Source organism: Mandrillus leucophaeus, unplaced genomic scaffold, assembly GCF_000951045.1.
Source record: "Mandrillus leucophaeus isolate KB7577 unplaced genomic scaffold, Mleu.le_1.0 Scaffold661, whole genome shotgun sequence".
Taxonomy (NCBI): domain Eukaryota; kingdom Metazoa; phylum Chordata; class Mammalia; order Primates; family Cercopithecidae; genus Mandrillus; species Mandrillus leucophaeus.
In genome coordinates this window covers 1687225-1705787 of record NW_012107153.1, presented here as the reverse complement: position 1 = coordinate 1705787, position 18563 = coordinate 1687225, and the positions used below count along the sequence as shown (strand labels likewise).

At 41.7% G+C, this 18563-nt stretch overlaps 1 protein-coding gene across 2 annotated transcripts in view; it reads left to right on the top strand.

Moving 5' to 3' along the window:
* The window catches only part of TENM1 (teneurin transmembrane protein 1), a 274157-nt gene that overhangs the window by 235752 nt on the left and 19842 nt on the right, over positions 1–18563 (top strand). For both annotated transcript variants that reach the window (XM_012001514.1, XM_012001513.1), the window contains 2 exons: positions 7769–7941; positions 9002–9237. In XM_012001514.1, the coding sequence (XP_011856904.1) occupies positions 7769–7941; positions 9002–9237 (409 nt within the window). The remainder of the gene's footprint in view (positions 1–7768; positions 7942–9001; positions 9238–18563) is intronic.

Sequence of the window (18563 nt, the reverse complement as noted above, 5' to 3'; positions counted from 1 at the left end):
AGGAGCAGAGAAATTAGAGCTGGAGGAGAAACAGAGTAAACAGAACAGTTTTTAAGTGAGAGAAATAGCAGCATATTTGTATACTGATAAAACTGATCTAATATAGAGGGGGAAATTGATGATGCTGAAGAGAGAAGATAATTTTGTTGTCATATCAGTTTGTGTGCCTGTTTTCCACTGGCATCAAATTGATGCAGGCACTGTGTGGCAGGCAAGATTCTCATGGTGAATGGGGCCTAGGCCTGTAACCAGGATTTGGCCAATAGTGAGTGAAAAGGTATCAGCTAACATCATTGTTGAGTAGCCAATCTCGAGCCACTAAGTTATGAGAAACACAGACATCCACATGGGAGTAGTCATGAAATTTTATGGCCACCCACATATACACCATGGAATACTATGCAGCCATAAAAAAGGATGAGTTCATGTCCTTTGTAGGGACATGGATGAAGCTGGAAACCATCATTCTCAGCAAACTATCACAAGGACAAAAAACCAAACACTGCATGTTCTCACTCATAGGTAGGAATTGAACAATGAGAACACCTGGACACAGGAAGCGGAACATCACACACCGGGGCCTGTCGTGGGGTGGGGGGAGTGGGGAGGGATAGCATTAGGAGATACACCTAATGTAAATGACGAGTTAATGGGTGCAGCACACCAACATGGCACATGTATACATATATAACAAGCCTGCACGTTGTGCACATGTACCCTAGAACTTAAAGTATAATAATAAAAAATTTATGGCCACAAAGAGACATTAGATGTCATTCTACAAATGAAGAAACTGAGACCCAGAATAGGGAAGTAACTTGCCCATTCATATGCTAGTTGGCTTATCCAGAGTCAGGTCCTTGACCTTCTATTCCAGTGTTCTTTCCACTGCTGCCACACTGCCTTCCAGAAAAAGGAGGATCATGTGGGCTTACGAGAGTGACCATACAAAATTTAGAGGGCTAGAAAGTTTCCCTCAAGTAGCAGGAAAAGAGGAATAGGGTAGCACCAGGAGATGAAAAGGGAGGCTGAATAACCATTTGTTCTTTCTCCCACCTTCTTAACTCCAGTCAGAATTATATTGAAACCCTCTTGGTCAAATAGCATCTGTTGAAAGGAGAAGGTACCTCTTCTCCTGACGCAGTCAATTCTGGTGCTGAACAGCAGTCCTTAACAAAACACAGCTCCTGTCCCTTCTTGCCTGTAAACAGAAATGAGCAACTTTCCAGCCTTCATAATGTGACTAATTCTTCCTACAGTCTTGATACAATATCTGACTTTTTTCACTTTTGTCCTCTAGTGCTTTGGCTAGTTCTGAGCACCTTTCAAGTTTTCTCTTGTCCTTCTGAAGTTGGAGAACACAGCATTTGACCTACTCTTCTAGTCAGGGTCAGAGCAGTACTAAGGTCGGTAGAAGGTTGCCATACCACTGATACCAGGCCCTCCTAAAAGAACTCGAGTAATTCCCTGAGGTAAAAGGGAGGCTTCTTTGTGTGGACAAGGGGACAAATTGTTTGCAAAGGTGGAAATAGAAATTCTGTTCTGAGATGAGCACGAGAGAAACAGAAGTGAAATTTGGCAGGATGGAAGACTGCAGTGTAAAGGTAGCCCAGTCAGTAATCCATTCAACTTTCTATTATCTGCGGCGATCACGAGGAAAAATGACATAGATGACCCTGAACAGTGGATAATCCAAATGGGATTTTAAAATGCATCTTGTGTAGTGGTAGTGCATGGACTTTTATTATGTAGTGTGATGTTGTTTATATAGTTCACTGATTTTCATAATTCCATTTGACTTGGACCAGGATCAGAATTGCACACCCCAAGTGTTAGTATTTGATGCATCACTGCCCATGAGTGTCCCAAGTGTCAGGGGGAAAAGCTGACCACAGAGAAACAGCTAACAAGGAATTGATTGTCAAGGCAGGAATACTGGCCCGAGGCGGCACGGGTGGGCTCCTAATTGTAATAACCCTGCAGCAGCTGAGATCTGAGGGAAGGACCTAGCAACTCACACAGCAGACAAGCCATTCTCCACAAGGCTGCAAGAGTAGCCAGGTTGCCCTTGTTTGTTTCCCTGGCAAAGGATTCTGCTCCACTAAACTGAAAAGGTCCCAGACTAAGGCCAAAGCATCAGTCATGTCACTGCTGCTGGTCCATTCTGAGTTGACAGTTCCTCAGGCCCCTTGCCCTTTGTGAGAAGCCCTCCCACTCAAAGGAGACTCTCCATTTACATGATCTCTTGCTCCTTGGTCTTCTGCATTCTCTGTTTCCAGACTTTATTAACACATTCTCTCCTCCCATCAAGAAAACAAAAAACCACAACAACAACAAAAATGCCACCCACTGACAAGTTGGAGAAGCCTTCATAATATCTCTGGGTACCTTTTAGACTGTTTTACAAATGACCAGTTTTATCATGGATGGCTAATGACAGACTCCCCTTCTCCCTTATAAGATCAGAAGGGGTAGGGGGCAAGGTAAACAAGCCATGTCTCTGGGTGAGATATTTGCCTGGGGATAGGATGTGATTCCCATACAGAAATGCTTATGTAATGATCAGTCATTCCAAACACATGTGATGTTTCCAATGCCTTCCAGAATCCCAGAGTAGAAAAGGAACTAAGGCATTGTATAGTTCAGCCTCATGCCTCCAGGCAGGGGAATGATTTCAATTAAACAAGAACATAGAAATGTTGACTATTCCTTCAGATCTTTAGAAATAGAGACTTGACACCCTTGCTCAGTCACCTCTCCTTGTGCTTTATGCCCTTAATAAGGATCAAGAGTGGGTAAAACAGAATTATCGTGGGTATTTCTGGGAAGAACTGAAATAAAGATGGAGAGTGAACAGAAGTAACAAAGGCTGGTAGGGAAGTTTAGCTGAACTCCATAGCACATCTATGTAACCTGAGTGTGCCCTCCCAGAAGCACTATCGATGGTTCTGTCTGTTCTATAACCACATTGGCTCTCATATCCACCCACATCCTTTTTTTCACTAGCAGCATCCTAATTATACTCATTCAACAAGTACATGGAGTGAGAATCTACTCTGTTCCAGACAGAGAGAATATAAAAATGAATGAGACACTGTGTCCTCCCTCTAAAGATGTGAGAATTGTACAGACTAGCGGGGAAGACAAATCCCAATGATAGGCAATCACAATATATTTAACGAAGGCAAGAGACCACCATCTTCTCTTGTATGAAGTGAGGCTGCAGCCTCCTAACAGTTCTCCCTGCTCCTTGTCTCCCCTTCCAAGACTCATTGCCACCAAAACACTGTTTGGATCATCCTTTTATCCCCTTGAAAAACTGTCTATGCTTCTTTGTTGTCTAAGCCTTATCTCTCACTACCCTCCTAGAGGAACCTTGTGCTCCAGCAATGCTGGTCCTCCAGTAGACATCCCATCAGTCAGCGTGCCTTTCTTCATACCTCTATTTGGAATGCCTTCCTCCCCTCCCCAGTCTCTACCTACCTTCTAGGATTCAAACACCACCTGCTTCTGCTCTTCCTCCTCCTGTTCTGCTCAGCCTAGCTGGAAATGACCACTGCCTCTTCTGAGATTCTACAGTTTCTTCTTTACAGAAATACATGGCAATATTCTGGCATTAGAGTTATTTGTGTGGATATCTTATCTGCCCTACTAGACTGTGAATTTCATTCAGCACTGTATCCCTGGTCCCTAGCACAAGACTCTGATATTTATTGAATGAAGGACAAATGAAGATAGAAGGGCATTATGGACTTGGAACTGAATCATAGGAAGCCAAAGGAATTTATTGGTGAGGAAAGGGGAATCTCATATTTCCTAAAGAATTCTTATTAGGTTGGTCAGCTTTCTGACATGAAAGTGTAAAGAGGGTCTGACTCTTTCATATTTCCTTTAAAAGAATAAGTAATGAATTTATCTTCTATTATCTGCAATATTTTTTAAAAGCAAAGATGTAGGAGCCTCTAGTTTTATTCTCAACAGTTTAACTCTGGCTTAAATTGTCCTCAAAGGAAAGGGCAAGCTATCCCTTATGAGAAAATACCAGACCAAATATATTTTTAATCATGTGTAAATATCATCTCTCCAACTAAACTATATGCTTCTCAAGGACAAGAATGGATTCTGAATTTTCTTTATAAATGCACTGGGGTGCACATGTGTGCACATGCACACACACACACACACTCAAGTGCACATGCACACAGCCTATGACAGTGCTGAGGAAAAGGGTGAGTGTACTCAATACTTAACTGGCTGAGTGTACTCAATACTTAACTGGCTGGTGCCCTCTGGGACCATCACAGTGGAACTCTGTAAAATCAGGACAGCAAGGGACAATTTGATATCAAATCTCCTCTTACCAAACCCACTTCTGATGACTATGAAGGCAACTGTCATTTCCTGATGGCACAATTCACCAGCTATAATTTGCAGCCTGGTTAGGTGAGTGCTCTGCCCTGCAGGCAGAGAGGATGGGTTTGCTCCCATGCTGTGGCCTGAGGGGATCAGTTGGAGCAGATCGGCTTGTACTCTCTGCACCAAAGGATGAAGGCACCAAAGGGAAACACACAGCAGAAGAGATTTTGATTAAACTTGTTTCTTCGACATTCAGTCTGGAAAGATGCATTCCCCTGTGATGACGGAAATAAACTCAAGTAAGCTATAGGAAATCAAAGTCTCCCCCTATTTCTTATCCACTTTGAGCAATCTTTCCAAAGTTGTAGGAATTACCCACTGATGTGTACATCTGCCTATTGTTCTTCCTTTGGAAATGACCCAACAGAAGAGAGGTGGGATCTATATGTTTTGATCCAAAGCCATATTGAGCATCAGAGACACCACCCTGTAGATACCATCAAATGTGATTGCTTTAACTGTGACTAGCAGAATTGGGGTATGTGAGTGTGTTGGAGTTGGGGTGCTCTGTTTATCATGGAGTTACAGTCAAATGTACATATTCATTGGCCTCTCTGGCCACAGAAAGGAAATGAGGCAATATAACTTTCCAGCTACCCAACAACTGGACAGGCCCATGGGAAATATTCCCAAAACCATTGCCTCCTTCACCAGAAAACACACACACGTACGCACACACACACACATACACACATACACATACACGAAGCAGTCTCCCAGCTAAATCTATCTGGGTAATTACAGCCTTATCTAGGAATCTTTAGCTTGCCTCTCTGAATATACTACTGTCAATATTGGAAGTAGGAATGGGTACAAAATATGTAGGAATATGCCTGTGCTCTTGGAAATAAACTTTAAAATGTTTAGGACAAAGAACACCAGTAACTTAGCTGAAAAGGTATTTGGGTGGGTGGACTAGGAAACCAGATTTAGCCACAGGTCACTGCAAAAGTTCATTGGGAATTCTGACCCTTGTACCCCTATGCATGGATACCATGCTCAATTGGTATCTGATCTTGTTATCTTGCTCTGATGAGTGGATGCAACCACTGATCTTACCTTTATATGAGATCTTCCCTTAAAACAAGGGGCTGTGTGACTGAAGGAAACTGCCCCCAAGTTGCAAAGTGCATGTGGAACCTGCATCCACAGCATCTAAGATCAGCTTTCCTAGAAGAATGATAAAGAGTGAGCTTGCCAAGGGTTGAGGAATCCCTTTAGAAATCAGGAAAGGGAAACCAATGAGGCAAAGTTGCTGGTGCCTCATGTGAAACAGAGAGGAAGTGCCTGCATAATCCAGGTTGTTGGGGCCACAGTTCCCCTGATAAGAAAGGCATGCAGCAGCTTCCCTCTGTCTACTGCCTGCAAACTCCTGCCTCCTCTACCTTGGGAGAATAATGGCTGGACATTGGGCCGGGTGCGGTGGCTCACGCCTGTAATACCAGCACTTTGGGAGGCTGAGGCAGGGGGATCACACGAGGCCAGGAGTTCAATACCAGTCTGGCCAATATGGTGAAAACACGTCTCTACTAAAAATACAAAAATTAGCCAGATGTGGTGGTACTTGTTTGTAATCCCAGCTACTCGGGGAGGCTAGGGCTTGAGAATTGCTTGAACCCGGGAGGCGGGGTTGCAGTGAGCCGAGATCACGCCACTGTACTCCAGCCTGGGTGACAGAGCAAGACTGTCTCAAAAAAAAAATTAATTAATTTTTTTTTAAAAGGCTGGATATTATTGTTTTCCTCCCCTGGAAGGAAGACCAAACAGACAAAGTTGGGGCTAAAGTGGGTATTTGAGCCTTCCCATGCTCTGTTCTTGCCAGCAGCCTGCTTCTCGTAGCCATAGAGCCCCACAGCAGGCAGAACATGGGCAGTCTTTGCAGAGGGAAGGATTTTGCTATTAACCCCAGAAACAAACAGCACTCTTCAGTCTTTCTTTGATAATGAATCCTTAGCTGCATAGTAGCAATGTGCCAACCATTTTGGCTGAAATCCATTTAAACAAAGGAGACAACCAATTTTAAGGCTTGGCATATCTGTGATGTCAATAACCTACTTGATTCATTCTATTCACATATGTGACTGTTTTAACTGATAGTGTATACGTGTGTGCACACACACACGCCCATGTATATGCAGAACTGAACTTTAGGTGGCATTATGTATAGGCTCAAGTTCAAGTCTGTCCTATAAAATACAGTCCAACCACTTTTCCCAAGCCTTCCAAAGGCTGGTATAGTTATTAAAATTTGAGCAACTACCCAGGCTGAGTTCTTTAGAATATAATGGATTAATACTGAATTACTATGCCACTTTGTGTACTTGTTGGGGGAGGGAGTAGTACAGCCAGTCTCTACCATTGTGTCCAGGCTGAATCCTGCTCATTTTGGGTAAAAAGAATATAATTGTTTAACATTTTAAAAGGCAAATAAAAGTGCTTAAATATTTTGTAATTTGGAACTTGAAAAGAAAACAGTAATGGGTTTCCAAGTGCATGTCTTTACTTTTAATGAAGTGTTTATTTTTCATGGTTCTACTGGCAATAAAAGAACAGCTCCACATCAAAAGCCTTCAGGGAAGCAGTTTTCATTTGGAGGACAGTGAGATTGCCAATAATTCTGATTTTTTTTTTGGAAAAGTAAACTCCCTAGACTATATTTCTAGATATAGGTTATAGCCTATTATCCCTTTTTTGTCTCTTACTCATGTAGACAAATTACAAAACATTATGTACTATACTCTAAAAAGATTTTTAAAATTTAAGTGACATCAAGATCAGGGGGCTCCAGAATGTTTTAATGAACATGTTTCCATTATCCTCTGTGCCTGTTCATTTTGTTGGAAGAATGATTCATTCATTTCAAATTTGGCAACTTAAACAGCAGCAAATTATAATTTTCCCATCATAACGCAAAGTCAGTATATTGGCTTCTCAGCCTTTGAGGGCCCTTTTGTACCTTCTTTTGCTTTGACAACAGCACCCTCTGCTGGGCTTTGTAATCCATCACATCTAATGGGATCGACCCAAATTGCAAACGGAGGCCTCCCTGCAACATTGCACACAGCAGGACATGATTCATAAATCAGTGTTCCACCCTGGTGATTCATTACCAGATATATTTTTTCTGTAAAACAGCACAGCTCAAGGAAGTCATCAAGAATTCAGAAGCTGCAAAAAAATACCTTCGTTTGATTAATCATCTCTCTGACCTTTTTCTTCTTATTGAACAAGGTTAATAATACTTGTTATCACTCAAAGTTAAACAGTATTAGCTGCCAAGTGATTTTTATTTTGCAAAGGCCTGTTATCACTGCCGAGAGGCTTCAAAGCTGGGATTGGTTACATTCCTCAGGTATGACCCCGAGGGACATCTGACCAACGCAACGTTTCCCACTGGAGAGGTCAGCAGCTTCCACAGTGACCTGGAGAAGCTGACAAAAGTGGAGCTAGATACTTCCAACCGCGAAAATGTCCTCATGTCAACCAACTTGACGGCAACTAGTACCATATATATTTTAAAACAAGGTAAGATTGTTTCCAATGATATCTGTCTGTAACAGCCCCTATCTCAACATCCACCCTGAAACCTGTGTACACCATTCGTAAACAGAATACACCTCTAGCTGAGAAGATGTACTCTTCCCGTTTTCCAGCTATGGAAGTTGAAACACAGACAAAATTCACACCTTTTACAAGTTCTCATATCAACTTTGGGCCCATCTCTGTAGGAGTCATGAGGTTCAATCCCTGCCAAGTCTGCTCTGCTATCAACTCATTTCCCAACACCCAGCTGTTTGCAAAGCTCTTTCAGGGTCTGGCTAGGTTATATTAAATAACTGGAGCCTGGGCTCCAGCTGAGCTTAGCATTCTAGATCAATGCCAACATGGGTGAAGAAAAAGGAAAATCTTAGGATACAGACCAAGCAAGAATATAAGTGAAATGAGAGAATTAAAAACTCATTCTATTTGAAGACAGAAAAGTAAGGAAGAACAGAAGAAGAAAGGAAGGAAGGGAGATAGGATTTGGAAGGAATGTCTTAGTAGCCAGAGAAGTGCACAAAGAGAAATTTCTTTCTCTCTGCCCTGTCATTAAGTCCTCATTCTGTTGTTAGGTGGTGAGGCCAGACACTCTAAGAGGAATAGTCCCAACTTTTGTTAGTGGTATTTTGTGGAGTAAGCAACTGTGATGGTGGCCCCAGGTGGTAAGGTGCTAAGCTGAACTTCATACTCTTCTCATTCTAGCTCCCAGCATGTCAAACTGAGGAGGCTGATCCAACAAGTCAGTGAGGGAGGGAATTCTTTAAAAATGAAAAAAGAAAAAAAAAACAAAAACAGCCTGCAGTGTTAGACAAGAGTCTTTTATCCAAGAAACAGATACTCCAGCTGTGAAAATAACAAGACACAAATGGATAGGGAACACGTTTGCCTGTCAGAGCGGTAGTCTAGCCCAGAAGGCAGTTAAGACCACAGCACCCCACCTGCTTATCCCTTCCCAAACATGCCTCCTAAAACTAAACCTGTCTCTTTTCTGCTTCCTGCTCTTCCCTTCCTTCCCCTTCTTCCTCCTTTGCTCTTCTGTCTACAGAAAATACTCAGAGTACCTATCGGGTGAGTCCAGATGGTTCCCTGCGTGTCACTTTTGCCAGCGGAATGGAGATCAACCTCAGCTCAGAGCCCCACATCCTGGCAGGGGCAGTCAACCCTACCCTGGGCAAATGCAACATCTCATTGCCCGGAGAGCACAATGCAAACCTCATCGAGTGGCGGCAGAGGAAGGAGCAAAACAAAGGCAACGTTTCAGCTTTTGAAAGGAGGCTGAGGGTAAGGCTTGACTTTATACAAGATATAGAACTTTTATAGTTTTTTTTTAACTGCAGAGCCTCCCTAAACTGAAGTCCCATTTCTCCAAAGCTTTTCTAGGTGACTGACTGGCTTATATAATATACTAATTCAAAAGAGGGTGCTAATGGCCGATAATGGTTCAGTATCCTTAAATGAGTATTCTAATAGGAGCTTTCTTTGTCATTAGCCAGCTAAAGTGCTCTAATAGTAGCAATTTCAGGCACCAAGAAAGTCTGGCTGAAGAAATGTGTTTAGTCAAAGGAGGCCCTCCAGCACCCCTCCCAGCATGCCCTGGAGATGCTTATCAGGCTCACTGAGTTGACCGAGGTCCCTGCTTTTCAGGTAGCTCTTTGGAAATACCTCGCAGGTACACACAAAAGGATGTGAGACAAAAGGCAACATTTGGGCAAAGGCAAGTTAAAAGGAAAAATCAGTGAATTATAGCATTGCCATGAATACATATCCAGGGCCAGAGGGATAAAGGACTGGTACTGAGATTGGGCTGAGGTTCTCAGAGTTGCCTTGAGGAAGTTATAGATTAGGGAGTTTTAAAGTCCTTACCAAGCACAGTTCACCAGAGTTAACCAAGAGACCTCAGTCAGCTTTTCTGCAGCACACAAAGCCTACAATCGCCATAGCACTCTGTCTACCTGTCTCCTCTTGAACATTAACCAGTGTTAGGATGATGTGGCCAACTTTCTACATGTAGTAACATTCAATATCTGCCCTAGAGCAACTGCCAGCCTGTGGGAAATAATCACTCACTATTGAGGCCAGATCTGTTTTCAGCACCTGTGTCACGCCTGACATACCGGGAAGGTTTATGGTATATATAAAGTTTCGGTGCCGCAAAAGGAATAGCACTCGAATATAAAATTTTCTTTTTAATTCTCAGCAAGGCAAGTTACTTCTATAGAAGGGTGCCCCCTTACAGATGGAGCAATTGTGAGCACACACTTGGACAAGGGAGGGGAAGGGGTTCTTATCCCTGACGCATGTGCTGCTGTGTCATTCCCCTATTGACTAGGGTTAGACCACACAGACTAAACTAATTCTGATTGGATAATTTAAAGAGAATGACGGGGTGAGTGTTTTGGGGGGAGTCAGGGCAGAGCAGGTAGCAGGTAATGTGAATGAATTAGGGTGGAGCAGGTGATCAGAATGAGTTAGAGTGGAGCAGGTAATTGGAATGAGACGGTGGAGTAGGTAATTGAAAAAGGTTGCTTTAGGAGGAAGTTATGTTTAAAAGTAGAAGGCAAAGAATTGAACATACTGACATATTCATTCTTTGAAAAGAAATTTAGAACTTATATCTAACATTTACATTTTCTTTGCTCACAGTAAAAATTTGGTAACCTTAAGGTTGTGGAAGTACAACCACCAAACAACCACCCAATTCCAGAGACAGGCAGTCAAACCAGTCATATGGCTTGATATGAACAAAATAATTTACAGCAGTGCTCACTTTTCTTTTTCCTTTTTTTTTTTTTTTTTTTTTTTTTTGATACGGAGTCTGGCTCTGTCTCCCAGGCTGGAGTGCAGTGGCGCAATCTCGGCTCACTGCAAGCCCCACCTCCCAGGTTTACACCATTCTCCTGCCTCAGCCTCCCGAGTAGCTGGGACTACAGGTGCCTGCCATCACGCCCAGCTAATTTCTTTTTGTATTTTTAGTAGAGACAGGGTTTCACCATGTTAGCCAGGATGGTCTCGATCTCCTGACCTCATGATCCACCCACCTTGGCCTCCCAAAGTGCTGGGATTATAGGCATGAGCCACCACGCCCGGCCAGTGCTCACTTTTCAATCAGTTCTATTGGTGATACACAGTCACAGACTTTAGTGGGTGGTTATTTTTGTTTGGTTTTGTTTGTTTGTTTGTAAAAGCTACTGAAGTTTTTTATGTGCACAAGTCAATTTTTATGTTTCGATTCTATTGACAAGTTTCTAATGGAATGTTTGCCAGATATGGCACTGAATGGAGAAGTGAAACCAATCCAAATAGTCAAACCTCTGCGTGGGTAGCAGTAAAGATTTCTATCGGAATTCTTTGAGAAATAGGACCTCCTGGGTAGAACCCTGGATGGGGAAGTTAGAGAATCTGGCCTTGATACCCTATTTTACAAATGGTTTAAGAAATGCCTTCAATTTTTTTTCACCTGCAAAATAAAAGTGTACTACTAGAGAAAGTAAGAATTATTTACATATGGCTTATCGACCTCACGGACTCATCACAGAAAAATTGTATTGAATACGTGATTTCTTAGTGCCTCTCCCAGCTTATAGCCTCAATAAAACTTTCTGAACCAAATCATATACTATGTGACTTTGGGATTTTTCATTCTTTAGGATAACTCATCCTGTATTATGTGACCTTGGAAGTTTCCATTTTCTAGAACAACCCATCCTGTTTTCTGTCCTCCATATGCACAGATAATGGAGAGAAAATATAAACTGTAATTTACACCCCATATCCCAAATTGTTCTTAATCCTGAGAAGCTAATGGTCATAAAACATTTGGGAACTCATTAGTGTTAAGAAGTAAAGTGTTTAGTTAGTACTAATTATAATGTGACCCATTTCCGATCCTGTGGCAGAGTTGAGCAGATTTGTGGACTGGATTATAAGGGCAACAAATTCAAGGCCTTCTTCTCTCTATCACTTCTAGGCTACTCCCTGAGGTCCTGTGACTGAAAAACAAGGCCCCTTATTGGTCAGGTGGTGTTACCATGCATGCCCCTAGAAGTCTAATAACAATAACAATCATTTACGTATGTTTCATGCCTCAGAGTGAACAAAATGGTTTCATAGCCAGGATTTTATTTGATCACCACAGCCGTCAACTGTTACTTTCAATTTACAGATAAGGAGACCAAGGCCCAGATAGGTTAAGTGATTTGCCCAAAGTCAACCAGCTATTAAGGATCAGAGCCAGGGTTGAAATGCAGGTCCTCACCTAGCATGGCACTCTTTCTACTGCATCACACTGTGCTGCCTTGTTCCTTAAAATAATTAATCTATAAATCATTGCCTCACTCAGTGGAGCTACCTTGGAAGGGCCTGACTCCTCATTTCAATGCTGACAAAAAGAGACAAATAATCAACTCTAATGTACTGGCAAGTGTGGGAGGCACAGGACAACTGGCTGGCTTCCAGGCAGGAAAAGCATGAAGCAGGCAAAAAGAGGAAGGAGGTTGCTTAACTGGTTAATTTTTACCTGCTCTCCCCATTCCTAGTGATTTTTTGTTTACGCTGGTGCCTTGATTTCCCCAGATTTGGCATTTCTAATTTAATGAAATGAATATGCTCCCAAAAGGGACATGTGAATCCAATTTTGACAAAGTAAATTCTCTTTCCCCACTGATGTTATTATTTCCAAGATGGTGTTCCTTCATTTCTGGTAGCTTTTCAAGGGACAAGCTAATGACAATTTTCTCTCTTCCTGGACCAAAATATGCAATGACCCATTTGTAAGCATACAAAGAATAAGCTTCTCTGATGCTCTCAAGTTCCTCAATGCCTTGGACTGAATCATTTATTTCTTCTAGTGAAGCTGTCATTTCAGAGTGAGGGCAGGTGGAACTATCAGAGCTGTTGAGACAGAATTTCCAAGTCATACAACATAGAAACCCCTTCTGTACTGTGGGAAATGGGGCCCCCTTTTGAAAACCCACACAAAAGTGTGATTGTAATTTGCAAGTGTGCAAGCCATAAAGCATTAATTGTTCAAGGACAAAATGACAGGTTCATTTAAAGGCCCATTTGGTAAGATGATAGATGTCAAATGTTCCCAAAAGCTGCTGATCACACCTCCCCCAGACCTTTTAGCTGGAAAGAAAAAAAAGTCAGAAAGGGATAGACCTGTCTTGGAGAATAATCAGTGATTTTTTTTTCATACAAAGTCAGGATCCCTTTCAAGATGAGGGAGGCAAACTCTTGGGAAACATGATACCCTGCTCAGCCTGAGCAGGCAAGGGATTTGTTACCTCTGAGCCATCCTTCACCAGCTCCATTAAGTGAAATAGGTCACATTAACATCCTGAAATTTCATTTATTTAAAAAATCCATTTCCCCCCAACCTGAGTTGTGTTTGACTCATCTTCCTTCCTTGCAAAGCACTTTTGCGTCTAGTCAGTGTATCTGCTCATCTGCTGCATCAATCTGTCCCCATAAATACATTTCCCTGGACAATAGAGAAATTAGAGTGCAGATAACAATAGAGGCAATTGTAAAAGAATTGGACATTCACCAAAAGCATACTGGTTTAGGAACTACATCCAGTTTGTACCTTGCTATGTCCATGGATAATAATGCTGTCATATGAGATTTATCCCAGCTTTGGATCCCAGAGCTGTTTATAAGATTTTGTAGACTGAGCTGTAAGGTTATAGCAAAATCCCTGAACTGCAGCCTCCTTTATTAAAAGAAAAACAATGGAGGGGGCTTAGCACTTTATGACAAAAATTATAAAATCAAGTAGGATTATTATGTGTTTACAAGTGAAATGAAGCAAGGACTTATCTAAAACTCTCACAATTTACTTTTTCCTCTACTCAAAGATAACTGAGAATAGGATAGGTTGGTTTTTAAATGAAACATATGTGTTCAGATGTGAGCTGAGAAGGAGAAACAAACTCAGTTGAACACAGGGTCTCAGGCTGATAAATGATGGGGAATTGGTGGGGGCAGCCAAGAAGGCTCTGGCCTCTCCCTCTATTCTCAGAAATTACCTTGGTCCTCAGCTACAGGGTGCTCAGAGTTGGATTTTCATTCACTTAACACTATTTTAACTTCCTTCTCCTCAGGTTTGGTGGAAGCATTTATTTTGTGAAAATTTAGATAGGGAGCCTGACTGGAGATAGATTAATCAGATTCATCTATTTAAAAATATATCTGCAGTTTTCAGTCAAGTAACAGTGCTTTTCCCCCTAAGGAGCCCCCTGGAGACAGGAGATTTCCCATGTCAAGGCTACTGGGCAGTATTGATTTTTGGGGTCCAGGAATTCTTGGGGCTTCCAAATCATAGAACCTGCTATATTTGGTTGTGTTTTTCTTTTTGTTTTTGTTTTTCATCTCCCAGACTGGAATGCAGTGGTACGATCTTGGCTCACTGCAGCCTCTAACTCCTGGGCTCGAGCGAATCTCCCACCTCAGTCTCCTGAGTAGCTGGGACTCCAGGTGCATGGCACCATGCTAGGCTAATTTTTGGGGTTTTTTGTTTGTCTGTTTGTTTGTTTGTGTTTTTTGTGTGTCTTTGTTTTTGTTTGTTTTTGATTTTTGTGTGTTTTTTTGTTTTTGTTTTTGTTTTGTTTTGTTTTTTTGTGAAGACGGGGTCTTGCCATGTTGCCCAGACTGTTCTTGAACTCCTGTACTCAAGCTATCCGCCCACCTCAGCCTCCTAAAGTGCTGGGACTTCAGGCATGAGTCACCGCGCCTGGCCTATTTTTGTTAATCTCGGATCAACCTTACTAAGATAACTAGAAAGAAAGAATTATTTCATATACCATTTCACCTATATATGAGCATTAATGATGTGGTATAAAAAATTTAAATATCTGTTGTATGGTTACACAGATGAATTGGTCAACAGCAAAGTATTCAAGCAAGGGCAAATTAGCTTAGAGAAAAAAAGGTCCAAGGTAAATAACATAGCCAAAGTTGAGTGAGAAAAATGAGTATGATTTTGAGGAAGAACTGGTATGCCCATAATTTTGCACTTTTCTCATCTATAAAAGGAGGGACATGGATGGTACGATCTATTATTAGTGGTAGTATTAACCATAACAACAGCAATTAGCGTTCCTTGAAGCCTTACCATGTATACTGCCACATATTAACTCATTTACTGTTTATAACACCTTATCAGATGGGTTTATCATTATCATTCCCATTTTACAGATGAAGAAACTGAGGCACAGAGAGGTCACACAGCTGATAAGCAGAGATCACAGGATTTGAACTCAGGCAGTCTGGCTCAAAAGACCATTTCCTAAGATCCCTTCTGGTGATAAGGTTCTATATGTTGGCAAAGTAAAGGGAGTGTCTTGGTAGTTAAAAAATTACATTATTGAATCAAATTCTTCAAAAGAATTAGAAACAACTAGTTGTATGTGATTGTAAGTTACAGTGGGTAGTTGGGTAAGAGTGAACAGAAGGGTTCCTTCTAACTCAAGCAGTTTTGTATCAAACATTATGATGATGTCATGTAAACTTTTCTTTTCTAGAAATCTACCATTATGTAAACAAACAATTGAAAATCCTGCATAAATGTCATACAATGATTCTTGTTAAATATGAAACAATTTTTAAAGAATAAAATGTCTAGAGAAATTATACATTTATTCCATCTATTTTAAAAAGTAAGTTTAGTCATCTTTCAAAAAGAAAGAAAAAAATGGGAATTCCAGGTGAAATATTAGAGGCTGATGCTAATACTGAATATATGCCCTGTTCATTGGTAGACATCTCTGTGAAATAAAAGTAGGCTTAAGTAAGCTTTTGATTGTCTACCGAGAGATACCAATAAAAAAAAATCTGTGGAATTAATGTAGTGATTGATCTCTAAAAATCAAATACGAATTACCTTAAAACTAGTGAGAGTAAAGTAACATGTGGTACTTTTTAAGATCAACTGTGACTTTTCTTTTTTTTTTTTTTTTTTTTTTTTTTTGAGACAGAGTCTCACTCTGTCGACCAGGCTGGAGTGCCGTGGTGCAATCCAGACTCACTGCAAGCTCCGCCTCTCGGGTTCGTGCCATTCTCCTGCCTCATCCTCCCGAGTAGCTGGGACTTCAGGCGCCCGCCACCATGCCCGGCTAATTTTTTGTATTTTTAGTAGAGACGGGGTTTCACCACATTAGCCAGGATGATCTCGATCTCCTGACCTTGTGATCCACCTGCCTCGGCCTCCCAAAGTACTGGGATTACAGGCGTGAGCCACCGCGCCCGGCCCCAACTGTGACTTTTCTATCCATTCTCACAACTTCATAAAAATTAAATGCAGGAGGCCAGGCACGGTGGCTCATGCCTGTAATCCCAGAACTTTGGGAGGCAAAGGCGGGCGGATCACTGGGTCACTTCAAGACCAGCCTGGCCAACATGGTGAAACCCCGTCTCTACTAAAAATACAAAAATCAACCGGGCATGGTGGCGGGTGCCTGTAATCCCAGCTACTTGGGAGGCTGAGGCAGGAGAATCCCTTGAACCCAGGAGGCAGAGGTTGCGGTGAGCCAAGATCGCACCATTGCACTCCAGCCTGGGCGACAGAGCGAGACTCCTTCTCAAAAACAAAAATTAAATGCAGGCTCTTCCAAACTCTGACATGGCTATTTGGCCCATCTCACTTATTTACCTTCCAAGTTCTTCAGCAAAAATTAAACAAGTAACACAGTTGTCTAGTGAGTTAAAATGCTAAACAGTGTCCTTGAAAATTCAGCCTTCTCCTTAAGGAGGGGAGAAAATCAACTGCAGTGATCATAGCTCAGAGTTCAGCACATTCACAGGTGTGGGTGTGTGAGTGTGTAGTCGGTTGAACCATAGCAAATTGCCCTTTGTGTAGGTCAAAAACAGCTAAATATCACCAATTGCCTTTAGATCAACCTAGTACAATGTTATTCTTCTAACTGAATGACTTTCAAATCAGAAGGGTTGAAAGGATTTTCTCTTGAACAATTAGAACACAAAGTCCTCAGAAAGAGCAGGAAAGGGCTTTGCTTTTCCCCATATACCTTCTTTTCACAGGCCCTTTCATTTCTGCCAGCAACACTATTCATGGTTCTCCAGAGCACACTCTTTCCTCTTTTCTCTCTGGTCCTAGTATGAACAATAATCAAGCCTGTCTCCTAGTATAGCTGAAAAAAAAACTAAGGGAAACCAAAGGATGCATTACAGCATAGATCCATCTTTCCTTATTAAAAACCTATTACCAAGCAGTTTTCTTACCACACCATGTAGCTTGTCAGTTGCCAAACTCAAAGGTTTTGTTCAATGCACAGCTGTCCAAAGATACCCTTTTTAACTTGGAGCTATTCCCAAATTTCAGTCTTTTTTTTTTTTTCTCCTTCTCTTTTCCAGGGAAAGGATTAGTGTAGATTGAATACTGAAACAAGAGTAGAAATAAAGATTAATGGTCCACACTTAGGTCAAGCGCTATCATCTTTCAGGAAAGCACTTGTATGAATGTGGAGCTTTCTCAGCCTTGCCCACCACCCCAGTAGTCGGTAGTGTTCAGCCTAGTTCTTATTCCTATCATAGAGTCTGGTGGCACATGAGTACTCAAGAAGCTGTCTCTTATACACATCTAGATGTGTATAAGAGACAGGCCTAGTTCTTATTCCTATCATAGAGTCTGGTGGCACATGAGTACTCAAGAAGGAGGTTGGCGGCCAGGCGTGGTGGCTCATGCCTGTAATCCCAGCACTTTGTGGGGCTGAGGTGGGTGGATTGCCTGAGGTCAGGAGTTCGAGACCAGCCTGGCCAACATGGCGAAACCCTGTCTCTACTAAAAATACAAAAAAATTAGCTGGGCATGGTGGCGGGCACCTGTAATCCCAGCTACTCGGGAGGCTGAGGCAGGAGAATCGCTTGAACTGGGAAGTAGAGGTTGCAGTGAACCAAGATCATGCCATTGCACTCCAGCCTGGGCAACAAGAGCAAAACTCTGGCTCGAAAAAGATAAAAAAAAAAATAAAAATAAAAATAAAAATAAAAATAAAGAAGGTTGGGAGAGCTCAGCTGGAAAAGCACTCTCTTTGCCAGGCTTCTCACACATGGTTTCTCCAGGAGACTCAGGAAGGAACCTGTGGCATCTTCAGTCCCTTCACTCTTTTTTAGCTCTTAGCTGAATTTTACATTAACTTCCAAACCTGACTTTGAAACTAGTGTTTCAGCACCACTGGAATATCAGAGTGCATTTTCCATAAACAGAGAAGCACAGCAGCAGACGTCTTGACAGGCAGAGAAAGAAAATTAGGCAGGGTTGTCCTCTGCTTGCTTTGTGGTGGATTTTAAACAGTGATCCCTGCTTATGTAGCTATAATGACTTTATTAAGAAATGTGTTCTTGAGTAGTAAACTTAATCTATCAGACAAATGAAACCACAAATTTAGTTGAACTGGAAATCACTTGTTACTTTGTCTCTTTAACTATCATTATAGCATAAATTGCAACAGTTACAACCGTCTCTGGGAGTACATGGATATTTTACAGCTATTGTAAATGAACAGTATTACAGTTGGAGATATGTGGCTGTAAAACCACAGGAAGGGTAGTTCAAGAAAGAACACCTGGTTTCCTATAGTCTTCCAAGC